Source organism: Hyperolius riggenbachi, chromosome 11 (assembly GCF_040937935.1).
Source record: "Hyperolius riggenbachi isolate aHypRig1 chromosome 11, aHypRig1.pri, whole genome shotgun sequence".
NCBI classification, from domain to species: Eukaryota; Metazoa; Chordata; class Amphibia; order Anura; family Hyperoliidae; genus Hyperolius; species Hyperolius riggenbachi.
Window position 1 is genome coordinate 175,242,300 of NC_090656.1, and position 20,954 is coordinate 175,263,253.

Consider the following 20,954-nt stretch of genomic DNA (forward strand, 5'->3'; position numbering starts at 1 on the left):
AAGCAGTATTGGAGTCCATGATCTAGGACTCGCCACCACTCAGCAGAACACACTTTGTAAAAGTAGCTTGAACTGCTGAGGTGAGAAGGCTGCATAGTATGCAGTGAGGCATGTAGCAAATCACTTCGGGATTATGTTAAAATGCAATGTTGGAATTCTGAATGGACTGTTTGGAAGCCATACACTTTTTTTTATACTCACTTTGACCTGCTTTGTGTTGGATTTGTCTAAACCCAACCTGTCCTAATATCCTGCATTTAAAGTGTTGTACTTATTGTACTGCATTCCATTGGTGGCGGTGATCAAATAATATTTAAATGCAAAGAGAATACATCACCCAAAGAAAACTAAAAAATTTAAATTTCAATGTACAAGCTGATGGAAAGGGGTCTCTTCAATCTAGATCATTAGATAACTGCATCATAAATCTTCATACATAAGGGTAAAGTGTCAAAAAGTGCAAAAGATAATATATATATATATATATATATATATATATATATATATATATATATATATATATATATATATATATATATATATATATATATATATATATATATATATATATATATATATATATATATATATATATATATATATATATATATATATATATATATATATATATATATATATATATATATATATATATATATATATATATATATATATATATATATATAGCAGTATGAAGTTCTGCAAGGAAAGAAATAGAGCCACGCTTATATAATTTACATACTCACATGTAGCTGTATAATAACTGGCATAAGCGCATACCATACATACAACATTAAAAGACAAATACTTAGTACAAAGAGACTTACATTGCAATGTTATTACAATACCTACCCCATTTTCCTCTGGAGATGCCACAGTGATCATCACATGACCCTGAGCAATGCCTTCCCATAATGCAGCCTTCTTTGCTACAGAAATAGAGATAGCCAAATAACCAGACCATGGCCACAGTACTGAAGAGTAGGAGAATGCAAGTTCAATGTTGTCCCCGTTGTGTGGTAAATATGGCTGCCATTCGGGCTGCAAAGATTTAAAATGATAATCATTCCATTAATATTTACAGAAAAAAAAAATGAGATATAGATATATAGATAGATATTGCAATATTTGTAGCACCATCCAAGAACAGAGTCGAATTTAGCAGGGCAGTTCCGACTATTGTATGTCAGCTTACAGACAGGGAGAAGTTGTTGACTGCATTAATCCATTCTGTTTTAGCAGGTATAGTATTCTGATTCCAATGAGAGATAATTACTTTCCTAGCTACATGGCAAAGTGTAACCATCATTGCTTGTTTAGGTTTCCCATAGCTGTCTTTTGAATATACCTAATGTGGCCATTTTCGGTTCAAACTTGAAGGGTGTGTCTAATACACTTTCTATGTTTTTTTTAACCTGATACCAGAATCTTGCCAGCGCTGGGCATGTCCAAAACATGTGGAAAAAAACTCTCCTGCAGCCTCACATCTAGTACATAAGTTAGAATGCGAGTGATCGATTGTGTGTAGTCTGCTAGGGGTAAAGTATACCCTGTGTAGGTACTTCATTTGGCTCAATCTGTCCCTGGACAAGATCAGAACCCCAGCTCCCTTGCCCACCACCTCCTCCCATTCCTCTTCCTCCATTTCCCCCAAGTCATTAACCCATTGTCCGTAGATTTTGTTTGTGTTATGACCTAGTTGAAGAAGAAGCTCTGCATAGATAGCGGATAGCGGTTTGTTTGCGCTTTCTACTATAAGAAGACTATAAGAAGAGATTAGAGTGGATCCGACTCCAACCGCAGTCTTTCCCTACTAAATTGGGTAGAAAACGTCTGTGAGAGTTGTAGAGATCCAAAGACAGTCTGTTTTTCTGCCAGGGACTTAGATCGATGAATGGTAACTATGTTCCCATTCATTGATCTCGGGGCTATCGGAAGGCTGCGGGAACGAGCACCCAGCGCAGTGGCAGCAGCACAGTCTATCTGGATGGAGATATCCGTCCATATAGACTTAAGTGGGAAAACAATACCAGTTGCTTGTCAGTCCTGCTGATCTCTTTGGCTGCAATAGTTGCTGAATCACACACCTGAAACAAGCATGCAGCTAATCCAGTCTGACTTCAGTCAGAGCACCTGATTTGCATGCTTGTTGCGGGGCTGCGGCTGAAAGTATTATAGACACAGGATCAGCAGGAGAGTTGGGTATTATTTCAAAAGGAAAAATCCATATCCTTCTCAGTTTAGGTTCCCTTTAAGGCCACTTTCAGACTGCACTGCATGCTGGTTGGGCAATTCCGCTTCCTGTCTGCCACCCATAATCGCCATACAGGTGTAATTAAAATGCAGACCAATGGCAGTGCTTTTAACACCACACGTGTTAGCGCTTGACACATGGCACTGTTACTACTTGGCAGAGAACCGCAACTTGTTGCACCTGACACTGTTGTGGCCACACTTAGATGTGACTCCATGAGGGGGCAGTCTGGTCAGTGCTGTTACGAAACGACAAGCGCCTGGCCAGTACAGAAAAGCAGCTGACCGTTCATTTACCGCCTACAGTTGCTCATAAATGAGGCCAAATTCTCTATGCTCAAGTTTCCTTATCATACACATCCAGCTTGGTATTAACATAAGGGAAGCGACCAGTATCCCCTTCACATCTCTGAAAGGGATTAATACAATCACAAATGGGCATTTCATACTTAAAGTGAACCTCCAGACTAAAAATCGACTCAGCAGCACTGAAAAGGCCTGGTGTTTCTTTAACAGTTTCACAGCATCAGAACGTTGTTTCTCTTATACAAGCCTCATTTTTAGATGCACAGAAGAAAACTGCCCGGGCATTTTTCCCCGATGCTGTGCAAAGCATGATGGGATTTCTGATGTTGCTCTCGTTCTGCTGTTTTGGTGCAAATTTTTTTTCTTACATTTTTAATTTGACATTTGAAGCCTAGCATGTGCAGCTGGGAGGGGTAATCAGGACACAGGACAGTTGGAACTGTGTCTCCTGCTACTTGTCACCTCCTTTCAACCAAAAAGATGGCTGCCCCCATGAATCACAAACACTTGCCTGTTCTTTTAAAACAGGGTGGGTAAGAGATTATATAACCAATCTATTCTAATTAACATAACTAATGTAACTTAATGACAGTATGTCTGTTTAGGCTGAAGTTCCCCTTTAAATAGAATAGGAAGGCATTCAGCCAATAGTAATGGCACCCTCCAAAAAAAGAATTGCCTAAAGTATTAATGCAGAACTTTTCAATATATAGCGGTGGCCATGTGCGTAAGCCTAACTCCTGTAACTGATCCACCTCCCCCTGTCCTATAACTCACAATGTGGAATAGCACAACAGACTCTCAGATAAAACGTTCCGTAATTAAAGTTATTAGATAGGCTATATTCTGTAGCAAAAAATAGTATCCATGTCAGCTACCAGAGTGGAGTTTTTCCTCTGCACAGAGCGGTCACCTAGCCCCACCCACCTCATCCCTTCCCGCCTTCCTGTGCAGCACAGGGACGAGGTGGGCCTCATGGTCACTGTAGTGCTTAAAGTACACTTAAAACTGTCTATTCCACAGCTACTTGTACACTGGTTTGTAAAGCTCTATTGGCAGCAGTAATCACCACTTTGCAAACTGGCCAGCCGGATCACGGAGAGGCCAGACTTGAGGTTCTGGCCATAACCTATATATAAAATACACCACACTGATAAACAATGCAGCATACAAGATATTCCACAGTGACACGCAGTTATTACACAGGAAATGTCACACTGATTATCTACTGGGCCGTCTGTATGGAGTGGGACCTGTGCATTCTGTAGTATGCAGGGAGTGCTTTAACAATCAGAACCCACTATTACCTTAAGCCAACAGAACCATAAAGTGGGTGCATACAGAAATCAGTAAAGCCAATTTCAATGTTTTTTTTTTTTTATAAATATCTAAACTGACCAGCCTTACCTTATCAACGATTCTTCCAGTAACTCCCATGCCATTCAGAATAGTGATGTTAACAATAGTTGGCATTCCTCCATAATAAATAGGCTGAGAACAGTAGGGCCACATGTATGGACACTCGGTGAGGTCCACATAACTAGGACTCAGACTGTAAGAGGAAAGAGGAAAAGAGAAAACAAACATTAACAAGGAGAACCAACTGCCTTCTCAAGGTCTGCAGAGTAAAAGAATGTGATACCTATAACCAGCCCTCTAGGCAATCACTGGGCATAAATTGTTATTTTCTGGCCGATGCAATCTGGCAAAGGCAATGAAAACTGAGTAGTTGGCCTCTCACAACTGTCCTCATAACCTTTTAAAAATGCTGAGTACTGGAAGGTGGCAATGCCGAGTACTGGAAGGTGGCAGAACTGTCAGCCATCTTGAAAAAGAGCACTGGAGTATCTTCACTGCTGACAGTGGTTTGTTCGGACAGCTGTACCCAAAGGAAGGGCCAGTGGGGACCACAAGGATCCTTACTGCAGAGGTGTGCGCATTACATTTTCCTGCCCCAAGACTTTAGCTAAAACCATTCATGTCTCAGAGAAAGCGAAGAAGAATTTCCCATGGCGATACAAACGTTTGAAATAAACTTTTCTCCACCTTACCCATAGATAGAAATTCTAGACCTGAAGCACAGCTGTACAAATCTGTACAGTTACAATATACTCAGGGTAATACACTAGAAAAAAAGCAAAATGTACCTGGCCTGTGGTTTATAGCCGTTAAGAATTTGGTAAGCTCGCAGAAGATCCAGTTTGCCATGTCCCTGTTCAAACATATTCACACCAGGAAGCCTACGAGCAGAAGCAATGAGGGCCTGCTTCATACTGGCTGGATTCACCATCTCCCGCTTCTGAACAGTACTGGAAGAAGGTAGTTTAAGACAGCATTCATCAATTGGTTGTTCAGTATTCACAAGTATTTTTCTAACAGATAACATAAAATATAAGCTAAATGAACAAGAGACTTTGGATAGGGTGAATTGAAATGCCCAACTATGTGTGACCTGCCTCATTGCTACTTCCTGTTTAGGTGGAAACAGGAAGAATTGAGACATGGTTCACAGCAAGTCAGACACTTACAATATCAGCTACGATTTTCAACATTGAGAATTTTTGAAAAATAAATTGGCATATTGAAAAAGGCTGAAGTTCTTACCTAACCAGCAGTGTGACCGCTCCAGCAACGACAGGAGAAGCAACACTTGTTCCTGACAGAGAGCGACAACCGCCTTTCATACCAGATCCACGCACCCCGGAACCATAGGTAACAATATCGGGCTTCATTCTTCCATATCCTCCAGGCAATTCCTAAAGAAAAGAGTTGCAATTAGAAAAGGGTTAATGGCCATGTTGGGCATGGGGGTAGAGGTGGGGGGAGGATTTAGTGTTAAAGGACAACTGAATTGAGAAGAATATGGAGGCTGCCATATTTTTTCCCTTTTATACCATACCAGTTGCCTGTCAGCCCTACTGATCTATTTGGCTGCAGTAGTGTCTGAAACAAGCATGTAGCTAATCTTGTCAGGTCCGACTATGCCAGAAACATTTGATCTGCATATGCCGGTTCAGAGTTTATGGCTAAAAGTGTTACAAGATCAGCAGGATAGCCAGGCTGGTATTGCTTAACCACGTTATCCACTACTACAGTATATCTACATCCTGTAACAGAAGCAGTGCTGTGCAGGATTGGGCTTGCTCATGTGCACACTTCCGGCACTATCTGATGCAGCACTAATTGGTGAAAGGGAATATATGTTCCCTGAGCTAACGAGATTGATTTTTACCAATAAAAATACTGTCATTTTCTCAGTTCATAGTGAAAAATACAGCCTGTAGCATTATTTCAGAATCAAATATCTTCACCATAAATTGTGACAGGAACATAAAAAGTTTTGTGATAAAGGGTAATAGCCAAACAAAATGTGTGTTTTTTGATTTACAGTAGTGCTTTTTATTTTTAAACTGAAATTAGTAAAACTGAGAAATAATGTGTTTTTTCTATTAAGCAAATGGCACTTGTGCCATCCATGCTACTTTTCTTTAGATAAATTATTAAATGAAAGTTTGATTCACTATAATACAATCTTGCTTTATGGTACAAATGCAGTCTGAGGCCAGTATTCATTTGATACCAAAATGCTCTGAGTATTTTCTTATGCACTGGGATCTTAAAAGGCATTTTATTGATAAGGTGAATAAACCTCTATTTGAAAATCCTGGAAAAAGGTTCACTGAATGACAACCAAAAGTGCAATAGTTTACCCATGTGGTCATCCCTCGAGAAGAAAACCGAGCAATGTTGTCCTCAAAGTCAATGCCACCAACACCAATAACGTCCATCTGGTCTGCGGGGTTGTTAAGTGTTCTGATTAAAACAAAAATAAACATGCAAAGTTAATTGATTCGTGTCTATCAGAATATAATGGAAATACTGCTGATTTTAAAATTCTACAATCGCAATAAAGGAATATGTAAAAAGTTCTTGTGGATGCTGTTAGAATAAGCAAAGCATTTTTTTTTCCTTTAAAGAACAAGCGACACCCATTCTAACTTAGAAATAAAAAACACATATATAAGTAGATAAATCCTACTTCTACTTACATAACAGATGTATTGTTCTATCCACGTAATGATTCCTGTGAATTTTATAAAGGAAAAGCAGATAATCCTATTCTAAGCAGTGGCCATCTTGCCAAGCTAATGCTGACATATCATCCCTGAATCTTGTTTTCCCCCCTCCCTTCTCTTGCTCATTGTGTATTCATTAGCTGCCCTCCTCCCAGAGTCTTCAGACACTCCCACTGAGGTGTATACTAACAACTGCACTTTTTTTTTTATTTACACATCCAATCACTGAGTCACCTCAGCCTTGCTTGTAAACACAAGTAATCAGAGGGTGTTTCTGATAAGCAGCTAGGCAGGGAAATAGAAGAGGAGGAATATATTATAGATAAAAAGAACTCCCAGCATTCAACTCTTTGGCACTGTTTGGCACTAGGACCAGTGCTCCTAAAGTATGTGATAACTACAAACCATAACAGCAGAAAAAGTTTTGCAAGTTTTTAATGCAGGATTAGCATCTTTATCACTTAATACACTCAGACCAGTTGCTGTTGAAATTTGATTTTTATGGTGACAATACCGCTTTAAAGTGGACTTGAACTCAGGACTGCGCAGGACAGAAGGAAAACATTGGCTAAATTCTCTAAATAGTGTGCATTTCTAATTCCCACTCATCTGAAAAAGCACACATTATAATTTGACCCCTCAGTTGTGTTAGCTCGCTGCCATGGCAGAGAGCTAATTAGTAAACACAGGATATTACCCCCATGTCTGCTTCCATGAAAGCAAGAAGTAGACACACTCAGCTGTAACAAAGAAATCTTTTTCCTTTAAAGCGGACCTGAACTCTTTCACGGGACAGGGAAAAAAATGCACCCTATGGGCTGGAACCCACAAGAGCGGTTTTGTGAGCATTTCTGGAGCGATTCAAAATGCTAGCATTTTGCCAAAAACGCTCAGCTAATGTTAATGGATGGGGCAACTTTCACTGGAGCGATTGCGCTTCCTGAAATCGCAAGCGCAGGACATGCAGCATTTTGGGAGCGTTAGTGCTTCAAAGTATATCATCGCTGGCGTAAATCGCTCATCAAAACCTGCACGGAGCGATTTTGCAGGCTTTTTTTGCACACTAACAAAATTAAAAATTAATTGAACGGACCAATCAGACTTTAAAACGCTAATCGCTACACAACCGCTGGCAAATTGATACACTTTTTAAAAACGCTCCCTAAAATGCTCATGAAATCACTTACAAACTGCTCATACAAAACGCTAGCGATTGCGTTTTGCAGTGGGTTCCAGGCCTTAATGTATTTAGAGAGTTTATCCTGTTTAATTCCCCCCTATTTGTGTCTTATCACAATTTGTAATCTGATCTCTCCCCTGTGTCACATGACTGCCTATGGCAGATAAGCTAATTTGAAAGTACAGGCTGTTAACAATATGTCTGCTTCCATGAACCAGGAAGCAGAAACACTGCAGATTTATTTAAGGATTTGTATCAGCTGTAACAAAGAAAGGTTTTTGTTTTTTTTGTTTTTTTTTTGTTTAAAGGTTGTTTTGCTGTTCATCCTTTAGAGCAGAGAGGAATTCTGAGTTCAGATCCGCTTTAAAGGTTATGCGGTTGCTTATCTTTTAAAGGAGAGAGGAAGTTCTGAGTTCAGGTCCACTTTAAAGGGCCAGATGAGAGACTAAACCGCAGTTTAATAATAAACTATGCAACATCAAAGTGATCCCTAACACAGCAAGCAGGCAATGGTACCTTCCAAAAGATACCAACTAGTGGTATAAAAATATAAGTGAGGAAACAGAAGCAATGTCAAGGCTACTTGGTAGACCATGGCAATAGTCTAATGAGTGCCACAGCATGATACACACAGCAGAAGAGAATGGTACTCTTGCCGATCTGCTCTAAAATTGAGCCACGGTTTTATGCCATCTTGTACGCAGTAAAATCAGCCTATGCTGTGTGCTTCTCACCTGCAAGGTATAAACTAACACATCAACCTGGCTTATATCTCCTTGCCAACAATTCAGTAAAGGCTGAACATATTAAAGATTATTATCTTATCTATAAAGGAACAGGCACAAGTTTTGTTTTTAAGCTAAAATGATTTTTTTCAATGAACTATGAGCTGCAGCATACTTAGCACAGTATGCCGCAGATTAAATGCTCTGTTCATACCCATAAAGTGGTCCATCATTTCCTATTGCAGAAATCATGATCACATTGTTGGCTGTTAGTTCCCAGACCTGCAAGAATAAGAAAAAAAAGTCTTTATGAGCATTTCAAGCGTGCTCCTTGTTTTAAGACACACACAGCCTGATAACCAAAATGGAGCAAAGAGCACTGACATTTACAGACTCTATAAATCAAGTAAATAACCAATCGAAACACAAATATATAACACACATTCAAATAGATAATTACAATGAAAGAACATAGCGTCACATTCTCTCCTCAAAACCAGACAACTGCTGCGGAACAATACAAGAGCTCTGCATTCAATGTGCCAATCCTAGTGATCAGGCCCGGTTATACATCACAGGAGCCTATAGGCACAGATGTCCTGGCACCCCAGACCTCGCCCTCCATGTACCTACAAACACCAGCTGAACTCCACCACAAGTGTGCTGGCTGTCCCAGCTGTCAATTCTCCCTTACTTCCCATGCCTGTCATAGGTAGCTACCAGTGTCCCTTAGCATTAGGAAGCCAGAGGTACTGCTCATTTATGCTCTGCATAAGTGATGAGGGAGGGAGGCACTAGGGGGTGAGTGTAAGCCGCCTTTCCATCATGCGGCGCCTGTAGGCACGTGCCTACAGTGCCTTATGGTAAATCCGGCCCTGCTAGTGATGGATGTCAGATGCCAGTCTGTCTAATCCAGGAGCCAGCAGAAAATGTATAGGAGTCAGCTCTATTAATAAAAAAAAAAAAAAAAAAAAAAAAAAAGGGACTAGATTAGACTAGATAGGCGTAGGCTATTGTTTTTAAGGAACATCAGCTACCTGGAATTGGGGGATTTGCTAAGGTCTGATTTAAAGTGGACCTGAACACTTGCACAGGTCAAAAAGGAAAAAAACGGAGACAAGCGGAAAGTAACATAATTTGATACATGCGTACATAAAGTCCCTTTCTTACTTAAAGCCCATCTGAAGTGAGGGATATGGAGGCTGCCAAGTTTATTTCATTTTAAACAATGCACATTTCCTGGCTGTCCTACTGATCCTCTGCCTTAAATACTTTTAGCCATTCGCTCTGAACAAGTATGCAGATCAGGTTCTTTTACTGAAGTCTGACTGGATTGCTGTAGCTCCACATTTCACGCGTGCCAACCTAATTATGTGGCGCAGTGTGGTTCCGAAGGAACTCAAACTGTTGTACTTAGGCTACTCTGATCAAAGTGTTGGACTAATGCCATGCCAGACTAGATACGGTGGCGGAGGCAGGATCCAGAGGCTTCCCTCTCCCAAGCTAAGTACCCACTGCGCACTCTCTCCCCCTTCTGGTACTCTTTAATGGTTTGTCTCAAGAGTTTAGATTTCTATCAGATTACTTTACAAGAAACCTGAAGCAAGGGAAACGTGGAATGAGGTTTTGCTTAAATTCCCGGTAAAGCAAACATTTGACACAAACGTTATCAGATCATATTCGGTCAATAAATACATGTTTTTAATAAATACATGACCAAATATAATAAATTTGTTTTATTTATTTAACTAGGTTTCCTCTATCCACCTTTAGGACTTGTTTGAAAATCAGATGAGGTTTTGGGTCACATTCATATACAAATATAGAAAATGTTAAAGGGTTCACAAACTTTCAAGCTCCACCCCATATCATACCCAATAGCACACACACAAAAAAAACAACCACACACACCTTGTCGACAAAAGGATGGTCCATGAAGTCAGGCCCCCCAATGCTGAGGTTCAAAACATCAATTTTCTTAAGAATGGCATAGTTAAAAGCATCCAAGAACCATGAAGTATAAGAGACCTGCAAAGAGAAACAACCATAGAAAGAATGTTACTTTCTTTGAAGTAAACAAGCCTAGTTAGGAAGATGGTGCAGACTGATGTGCATGTACAAAACACAGTAAACAACACAGTAAATACAGACAGCTTTCCTAGAGATGGTGGCAACTTTGCCATCCACTTCAGCACTGCTATAAAATGTCCACATGTTGCGTGCATTACAGTAAATGTGTGCCTAGCATACATTAACTGCCTATGTAAAGGCCTACACCATATACAGTGGGATGTGAAAGTTTAGGCAACTTTGTTAATCTTCATGACTTTCCTGTATAAATTGTTGGTTGTTACGATAAAAAAGGTCAGTTAAATATATCATATAGGAGACACACAGTTCTATTTGAGTAGTGAAATTAAGTTTATTGGATTTACAGAAAGTGTGCAAGAATTGTTTAAATAAAATTAGGCAGGTGCATATAACTAATTATTGGAACTCAAATTGGCTTAATAAGCTCAGTGACCCCTGACCTACATAAACAGGTGAATGAATGAGAAAGTATTTAAGGGGGTCAATTGTAAATTTCCCTCCGCTTTTAATTTTCTCTTAAGAGTAGCAATATGGGGGTCTCAAAACAAGTCTCAAATGACCTGAAGACAAAGATTTTTCACCATCATGGTTTAGAGGAAGGATACAGAAAGCCGTCTCAGAGATTTCAGCTGTCTGTTTCCACAGTTAGGAACATATTGAGGAAATGGAAGACCACAGGCTCAGTTCAAGTTAAGGCTCAAAGTGGCAGATCATGAAAAATCTCGGATAAAAAGAAGCGACGAAAGGTGAGGTCAGAGTCAAACCACAGACCAGCTCCTTAGACCTACCACATTATCTTTCTGTAGATGGAGTCCATGTACAGAAAGATAATGTGGTAGGTCTTAGGAGCTGGTCTGTGGGTTGACTGACTGTTCTCACCTTTCGTCGCTTCTTTTTATCCGAGATTTTTCATGATCTGCCACTTTGAGCCTTAACCTCCCTGGCGGTTTATTTATTTTGCCAGGGAGGCTGCGGGAGGGTTTTTTTTTTAAATTAAAAAAAAAATATTTCATGCAGCCAACTGAAAGTTGGCTGCATGAAAGCCCACTAGAGGGCGCTCCGGAAGCGTACTTTCGATCGCCTCCGGCAATCGAAAGTAACAAGATAGGCCGCAATGAGCGGCCTATCTTGTTTCGCTTTCCTCGTCGCCATGGCGACGAGCGGAGTGACGTCATGGACGTCAGTCGACGTCCTGACGTCAGAGCCGCCCGATCCAGCCCCTGGCGCCGGCCGGAACTGTTTATTCCGGCTGCGCTGGGCTCGGGCGGCTGGGGGGACCCTCTTTCGCCGCTGCACGCGGCGGATCGCCGCGGAGCGGCGGCGATCGGGCAGCACACGCGGCTGGCAAAGTGCCGGCTGCGTGTGCTGCTTTTTACAGAATGGAAATCGGCCCAGCAGGGCCTGAGCGGCGACCTCCGGCGGCATACCCCGAGCTCAGCTCGGGATTACCGCCAAGGAGGTTAACTTGAACTGAGCCTGTGGTCTTCCATTTCCTCAATATGTTCCTAACTGTGGAAACAGACAGCTGAAATCTCTGAGACAGCTTTCTGTGCATCGTTCAACCATTCAGCGCACTTTACACAAGGAGATGCTGTAAGCGAAAGTGATGCAGAGGAAGACTTTTCTCCGCCCACAGCACAAACAGAGCCGCTTGAGGTATGCTAAAGCACATTTGGACAAGCCAGCTTCATTTTGGAATAAGGTGCTATGGACTGATGAAACTAAAATTAAGTTATTTGGGCATAACAAGGGGCGTTTTTCTTGGAATGCTGTGTTTTTCCTCCATGCATAACACCTGCTAGATACAGTAAAATATGGTGGTGGTCCCATCATGCTGTGGGGCTGTGTGGCCAGTGCAGGGACTGGGAATCTTGTCAAAGTTGAGGGACACATGGATTCAACTCCGTATCAGCAGACCAATGTCCAGGAATCAGTGACAAAGCTGAAGCTGCACCGGGGCTGGATCTTTCAACAAGACAAAGACCCTAAACCCTGCTCAAAATCCACTAAGGCATTCATGCAGAGGAACAAGTACAACATTCTGGAATGGCCATCTCAGTCCCCAGACCTGAATATAATTGAAAATCTGTGGTGTGAGATAAAGAGAGCTGTCCATGCTCGGAAGCCATCAATCCTGAATGAACTAGAGAGGTTTTGTAAAGAGGAATGGTCAAAAATACCTCAACCAGAATCCAGACTCTCACTGGAACCTACAGGAAGCATTTAGAGGCTGTAACTTCTGCAAAAGGAGGATTTACTAAATATTGATTTCCTTTCTTTTTTTGTGGTGCCCAAATTTATGCACCAGTCTAATTTTATTTAAACAATTATTGTGCACTTTCTGTACATCCAATAAACTTCATTTCACTTCTCAAATATCACTGTGTGTGTCTCCAATATGATGTATTTATCTGACATTTTTTATTGTAACAACCAACGATTTATACAGGAAAATCATGACGATTAACAAGGTTGCCCAAACTTTCGCATCCTGGCAATACACTGGTGAAAGTGTGGCCTGGGGAGGAGTAACAATGAGTGGTGAGCTCATTCTGCGGTAATTGCTCAGGCCTATCTACTGCAATTAGTGATCAAAAGATCCTTTAGTGGAGCTGCTGCACAGTGGCAATGTAACAGATACGCCTTTGGGTCAAAGTGAAAACCATTCTAATGCTAGGTACACACTGAGCTTTACGGTCAGATTTAAGGTCCGTACACACGCCGGACTGCAGGCAACGACGGGTCCGTAGTCACCTCCCGCTGGGTGGGCGTTCCAGCGACAGTCCGGCGTGTGTACAGTCTGTTTGCAGACTGATACGGCTGTTTGAGAAACAGCCGTATCATTCCACCGACAGACTGCACACACGCCGGACTGTATGCTGAAAACCCACCCAGCGGGAGGTGTTGACAGACCAGTTGTTGCCTGCAGTCCGGCGTGTGTACGGACCTTAAATCTGACCGTAAAGCTCAGTGTGTACCTAGCATTAGAATGGTTTTCACTTTGCCCCAAAGGCGTATCTGTTACATTGCCACTGTGCAGCAATTTTTCAAATTTAGTCTCACTTTACAGTGTTAAATCTGATCTCTGAATAGTGCACAACAGCCATGTTAGTGTATTGTAAAATCGGGTTCATTTAGCTTCCCAAAAAATTGCGGTTCTGAACATATTGCAACAAATTCTTACTGTTGAAGTGACTTGTGCTGAATGATCAGCCCTTTCGACTTATAGCAGTAAGGAGTGGACCCACAAAGGTGCCCATATCTGGAAACAGCCAATTGCTGGTGAAAAGGGGCTGCAGCTCATTTTTTGTTTACCTATTTATGTTGCTGCAAAGCTACAATGAATCTGAGAGGCTACAAACATCGATACAACAATCCACAATAGATTTCAGCCAGAATTTGTTCAAACCACATATGTATAGCAAGCGTGGAATAAGAAATGTAAAACCTGTAGTGGGGAAGGGCTTAAAAACTGGAACATCTAGAGGCTCACAACTATCGAGGTAAGTAATTCAGAGGCTTCTTTGAGCTGCTTCTAGCGCTCTTCTTCTGGTGGCCAAGCCCATCAGAGCACAAGCTTTTCTGTACTAAGCATGTGCTGGTAAGGTCCAAGCATACCCAGTAGAATGAAGTGCTTGTGCATGGCGGAAAAAAAGCCATGCATGAGCAGCTTTGAATTAATGGGCATGCAAAGACCTTTCTCATGCAGCGTACGAGAGATAACGGCGCTGGAGACTTGGGTGCAGGATTCAGCCGATATATCGCTGATCCTGTTGCCGCACAAGTCCCGGTCGTATTAAATACTATTCCCCCTCCAGGCCGCCATGGATAGTGGGGAATGAAATAATTGCTGGTAGCCAAATTATTAGGTTTTAAAATTAAACTTCAGCTCCGTCTTCTGACGGCGCTGAAGTTACTTACTGTGCCTGCTATAACCGTAATTCCTATTACGGCCTATGGTGGCGCCGGCTATGCCCAAAGCTCCTGCACTGGTTTCAGCGTGTTCGCTCATGCATGCCCAGTAAAGAAAAGCTCATACACAGACCATGGGGCTACATCTTTGTCAAACATTCTTAAAAAAGGGACCAAGCGCTGGAAAGGTGGACAGTAAGTAGATTGGGGAAGCCTCAACTGTTTAGAGATTTACCACTACTAAGGTAACTATCAATTTTTTATTTTAGACCATAGCAAGTACCTGGTTATTGGTAAAGACCCGGTATATATGAAGCTCAGAATCTGGAGCAAATCCTTGGCACTCTCTCATGCTGGCGATAACTCCTGCCACAAAAGTCCCATGTCCAAGTCCTTTAGAAGAAAAATGAATATTTAGGAGGAGTAGTAACACTTGCACACATCCAAACTGTGCAGCAATAAACTGAATGGATCAAAGTATACAGTTCAAAGGCTAACATGGAATAGAACTGCAGCAGCCAAGCCTAATCTAGCCAGCCAATGGTACCAAACATTCTTAGCAAGTAAACCCTGCTATAAAACCCTAGTTTATTTAATAAACATTGTGTAAAACTGATCATAATTTGTGAAGTACAAGGTTTAGTGCACTGTACATAAACCACTTTTGTATTTTTATTCCCTGGCTAGCTGGGTCTGCAATGCTGACTACCTGTGTCAATATGAGATACAAACTTGGCTGTACTGTACAGCAGTCCAATCTCCTCACCTGATCCCAGCATGACCCACATGAGGCAGTCAGGGAGGTGTTGGGAGGGAACACCAGCCATTCTTTGTCTACAAAGAATTTACCCTGCCTAATTTCCTCCTTCTGTTCCAAGAAAAAAAAAAATGGTGGGGAGGTTTCCACAGTTACTAAAACAACTGCATACTACAACACACCTCATCTGAGGAGAAATAATACAGACTTGTGGATGGCAAGATAAAAATCAGTTTTGTTTCCTTCCTGGCTAAGCTACAGTTATTATACAGTACTGTATATAAATTTCAAATTGTTCTCCCATCTTAGAGACTTGATTCAATTTTTACCATACAATCTGACCTTGTGAAACTCATCCTTGCTACGAAATAGGCAAAATGGAGTAAATGAAGTTCAAGAACTGAAAATGTATCCCAGCAGATGAACCTATATTTCTGCCCAGTATCTGCTCAAACCAAGCAGCAAGAAATAGGAGGCTGTTGCCTGAATAGCAGGGATTTAAAGAAAAAAAAAAGTGGACTTGTGTAGGCAGGAACAGAACTTGCCCTCTAGATCGCCTGAAGGCAATAAAGAAACAAAAACAAAACACAAAATGCTCCTAATTCAGAACTGCTGATTTTAATCTCAGGCTACAGAAACCCCGTCCCTCAGGCCATAGCTAGAATACTGGAAAATGAAGGCAGTCTTCCACAGCATATTGATACACTCGGACAGGGAATGGGCCTTCTAAAGTCAGGACAAAGACCAGGAGTTGGCCCCGCTGCATCAGCAGTAAAAAGATTGACTGTTTTTTCAACTAACAACTGTAGAGTCCTCAGCCTTATAGTAGTGTACATGGGGGCTTGGACTGACTGAGGGCCCATTTCCACTGGGTCCTGCATCAGTCACTCAAGATGCAGGTCATTATTGAATGCGCAGTTGCCTCCTGTGGGGCATGGATCAGCCATGCATAGTAGCACCAGGTACCCAGTATATGCAACACAAATATGAAACAAAAGAGTGAAAGAGTGTAGGGTTTAAAGGCCAAAAACAGGGCACATCTACCTGGTGTACTCCCTGTACAGAGCCTACAAGATTCCTGCTTACTCAGCTGCTAATAGCTTGGCTACTATCTACCTTCTATATACAGGACGACTCTATTCAGACCTAGATCTGGTTGCCCCATTCTTTGGGGATACTCTGAGCATCCAGGAGGATACTTTCGTGACTTGTGTTATTGATGCAATTTTACCTCCATCTTCGTGGATGTCTACCTGCAATGCTATGCCTCTGAAGAAGTACCAGCATAACTACGAAACATGCGTTAGGCCACATTCTGTATTTATATACAGACAACATTTTCGGTATGTTTTATTGATAGTCACATACCTGACTTATTAGATTGTAATAAATGGAAAATTTAATGGATATTTGACAGACTCAGTGGTTTTTAAACCCTACACTAATTTCATATGCATTACATATACTATCAATTCGGGGCAGTGGTCACTACTGCATTCTATTATATATTTACCAGGTAACCAGGAAAGAGCATGAAAATAGAGTGTATGTGGTTGGTAGCAGGTGAGCAATCATTGCAGCCCTAGATAGTTTGAAAAATTGGACTCTTGACTCACCATCATCTAAAGTCTTCTCATTTGTCCAGTTGGTTCGTTCTTTTACATTTTTGAAGTGAGGGTGCTTTTCACTTAATCCAGTGTCGAAAACTGCAACTTTAACGTTACTTCCTGATCAAGAGGGGGGGGGGGATATAAATAATAATAATAATAATAATAATAATAATAATAATAATAATAATAATAATGAATACTACACAGGAAAAGCAGCTCTAAATACAACTGTGATTAACTGTACTAAATGTATTTAAACCAGTCAAATCCATTTATGTACTAAGCCTTCATAGTAATACCTATACATGCTACAATTTTTTTTCTTGGATTAGATAATTTTGTTCAATTATTCTGTTAGATTGAATATAAAGATTTTTCCAACATATCTGATCGGATTTTTATTAAACACAAAAAAACCCCCGAGATAATACTTTGTTTTTCTTGAGCGGAAAAAAAAGATTTTCAACTTTCATTCAAATCTTTTGGTCGTATAAATAGTAAAATCGAACATTTTTATTGTACTGTGTATAAGCACCATTAACTCAACCATAAAGGTTTAAAGGGACACTGTAGGGGAAGAGAATTGGAACGGTTGGGGGAAAATGAGTTGAACTTACCTGGGGCTTTTAATGGTCCCCCGCAGACATCCTGAGCCCGCGCAGCCACTCACCGATGCTCCGGCACTGCCTCCGGTTCACTTCTGGAATTTCAGACTTTAAAGTCTGAAAACCACTGCGCCTGCGTTGCCGTGTCCTCGATCACGCCGATGTCACCAGGAGCATACTGCGCAGCCCCCTGACACCCCTACAGTATCCCTTTAAGACAAAAACAAACAAAAAAAAACCACACCACTGATCTAAACTGATGACTAAACTGCACGCTTGCCGAGCAGTTCAGTGTCATGTCTGCCGCCCACGCAATTTGGGTACAATTACAATACATCCGAATTGCAGTGGTTGTAACACTACGCATGTCAAGCACTGACACGTGGTGGTGTTACCTGGTGGTAGAGGACCGCAACATGTTGAGCACATGGCCAGTGCAGGAGAACAGCTGACAGGCAGTGAATTCACCGCTTGTCAGCTGCCCATCTGAAAGAGAGGGGACCAATTGCAACTTAGGCCTCTATCTGTAGCCAGCTAATGCTACAGACTGTCTGCACATATGCCCAACAGTCATCCCAGGTGAATAAGCAGAGTCGCAAAGAATTGGGAGGCCCTTACGAACAGCATATTAACAGTATTATATCTGTATCAATAGTTGGCATCCTTCAAAGCAGACCTGTGTATCCCAGCTGCCACAGCACATCAGCCTGCAGTGTTTGAGCCACTTGACGAGGGATAGCCCTTAGGAGCCGCCGGCTAGAATGTCTCCCCGTTGCGTGCCAAAATCCTGAGCCAAGGGAGAGGCTGGTCCTTCTGAGTGGGCGAGACGACTGCCATTTCTGACTCCATTTGGTCTCATTGCAGGGGCCAGAAGGTTCCCCACCTAATAAGGAAGACATATTACTGTAGTTAGAACTGTCATAGATGCCATTCAAGCTGTAATTTAACTTGCAATCATATTAATGCAAACCTGAAGTGAAAATAAAATATGGGCTTCCAAGAAAATCCTATATAAAATAAAGACTATGGATAGATTGTTTTATCTCGCTTTTATTTTGGGACTACAGTATCAACCCTCATGGACCCGAGACAGTGAACATTAAACTTGGATTTTTAAAGTCATTGGGAATCGCATTTAAAAAAAAACAAAAACAAAAAAAAAAAACAGATACTTACCTAAGGAGAGGGAAGGCTCTGGGGTCCTACAGACCCTCTCCGCTCCTCTCTTAGTCCCCGTTCCAGCGCTGAATCCCCCGTAGTATCATTTGACCGATTTGGTCAAATACTGCTATGTCCGCTGCTGAAGGGAGGCTTCGGAAGTCTTTGGGAGCCCGAGCGCTCCTGAAGACGTGCCGCTCCATACTGCGCTTTCTCCTGCACTTGCACGTGTGCAGTATGGAGCCGTCTGTCTTCAAGAGGACTCCCGAAGACTTCTGAAATCCCCCGCAGCGGGGGGTTCAAACAGGGAGGGTAGCGCTACTCCGAGGGCATCAGGAGAAGAGGGAGAGCTTAGGTAAGTATCTGGCTTAAAAAAAAAAAAAAAAAAAAAATGCAATTCCCAATGACTTTAAGGTTTATTCACCTCACATACAAACAAAACTTGAACTTTGTATCTATTATCCACACTCAGGTGGTTTCTCAGCCACACAAGATTTATTACCTGCAATTAGTTATCTATGGACAGTTTACTAACAAAAACATGTAGCCGCATGACAAGTTCTATCTTTAAAATCAGCTAGTGAGGCTGCTTCTGTAACTACCGAGTTTCCCCAAAAATAAGACAGTGCCATTAATTTTGCTCCAAAAGATGTGCTAAGGTTTATTTTAAGGTGATGTCTTCTATTGCTATCAGGAAGAGTCTCTAAGCACAACATTTCTTGCTCCTTTGTACTGTGCCATTTCTGGATTTGAATGTACACTACTGTACTGATCAGACACATGCCCTATATCATCCCTGCACACAGCTGATAACCTTGCTGTATGCTGGAATGACACTAGAGGGCGTCAGAGATGAGACTATGGACGGCAGAGCTGAAGGAGGATCCCAGTGGCGCTGATAGGTGAGGGATCACATCTACTCGCTCCACTTCGGCAGTTTCATCGCTCAGCGTCCAGCGCGACTTCAGCGTTCGTCGGCTAAAGCAGTGCAGCTTAATGAGATGAGCGCAAGCTCTGCGCTGCGGTAGTGCAACATAGCGTGCGCTGCCTACTTACACGCGCACCTTTTAACTAATGGCCGCTCCCTTCATCCCACCCTGAGCCCCGGTGAGTCCAGTGGCTTTCTAGGACATGATCCCGGCGGCTTTGATTGGCCCAACAGGCTGCCCGTCACTTGACAGGCAGCAGATAGGGCCAAATCAACATGCAGTGATCCCATCCATTAAAGTCACTGGACCCGTCGGGACGAGTGGAGCGGCAGTTAGCTACAAGGAGCGCGTGAGAGTTAGCAGCACACGCTATGCTGAACTACCACAGCATAGCGTGCAATGAGCTCACGCTCCTCTCATTAAGCTGTGCTGCTGTATGTATCACAAAGACCCAGAGTGCTGGAATGACTCGGCCGAGCACACTGTTCTTTTCCTCATCTCTCCCACTGGATGCTGCTCCTTGTGACATGTCTGAACAGCACTCAGACCTGAATGGTCATCCCAGGAATCAAGTCCTGAACCCTGCAGACAACACTCGTTAGGTGTCTGTACACAACTGAAGTCCTAAAGCCAAATTCCAGGATAATTTATATTTGCATTCCTCCCTACAACACACTGGTGGAGATACCTTTCCCAAAACAGATACAAACGCATTGGGATGGAAACCAGTAACTGTACTATGCTTATTGCACAAGCCCTTCCTCTCATGTGTGCAAGGATCTAAAGGGGCCCACACACAGAATCGATCGATGGCTGAAAATCGATCAATGGAATCAAATCGGAAATCAATCAAATCGATAGATTCCGATCAATTTGATCTGACAGGATGGAAAATCTAGGTCTATCGGTTGCTGGCAGCAGATTGATGGCCCTTACGAGTTGCATTGGATCTAATGGTCCAATAATGCATTTAGACCGATTTCCAATAGATTTCATTCTGAAATCTATTGGAAATCTGTTCCTAGTGTGTGGCACACATCAGATAGATGCGTTACTCGTGATTCAAATTAGCTCTAATTGCTCCAGCTGAGCAGGTAGATGCAGCAGGGTTAATTATCCAGAATGCCGCTCTCCGCCCATCGTTTCAACAAGCTCACAAGCATCCTAATGGACGCTTTGCAAGCCTCGCTATAGAGCACTTCTTCCTTCCGGCTTGGAGGAAGTGCTCCATAGCAAGGCTTGCAATGCGTCCAATAGACGCTTGTGAGCTTGTTGAAATGCTGGGTGGAGAGCGGACTTCTGGGTAATTAACCCTGCTGCATCTACCTGCTCAGCTCGAGCAATTACAGCTA

The 20,954-nt window shown here is 42.1% G+C and overlaps 1 protein-coding gene across 1 annotated transcript in view; it reads right to left on the minus strand.

Moving 5' to 3' along the window:
* MBTPS1 (membrane bound transcription factor peptidase, site 1) overlaps positions 1 to 20,954 on the minus strand; it is a 66,409-nt gene that overhangs the window by 30,330 nt on the left and 15,125 nt on the right. Inside the window, exons 4-13 of the mRNA XM_068261511.1 lie at positions 18,192 to 18,398; positions 16,917 to 17,027; positions 14,827 to 14,936; positions 10,452 to 10,568; positions 8,755 to 8,822; positions 6,270 to 6,372; positions 5,164 to 5,315; positions 4,707 to 4,868; positions 3,967 to 4,111; positions 853 to 1,041 (exon numbers count right to left, since the gene is read on the minus strand). Coding sequence (XP_068117612.1) covers positions 853 to 1,041; positions 3,967 to 4,111; positions 4,707 to 4,868; positions 5,164 to 5,315; positions 6,270 to 6,372; positions 8,755 to 8,822; positions 10,452 to 10,568; positions 14,827 to 14,936; positions 16,917 to 17,027; positions 18,192 to 18,398 — 1,364 coding nt within the window. The remainder of the gene's footprint in view (positions 1 to 852; positions 1,042 to 3,966; positions 4,112 to 4,706; positions 4,869 to 5,163; positions 5,316 to 6,269; positions 6,373 to 8,754; positions 8,823 to 10,451; positions 10,569 to 14,826; positions 14,937 to 16,916; positions 17,028 to 18,191; positions 18,399 to 20,954) is intronic.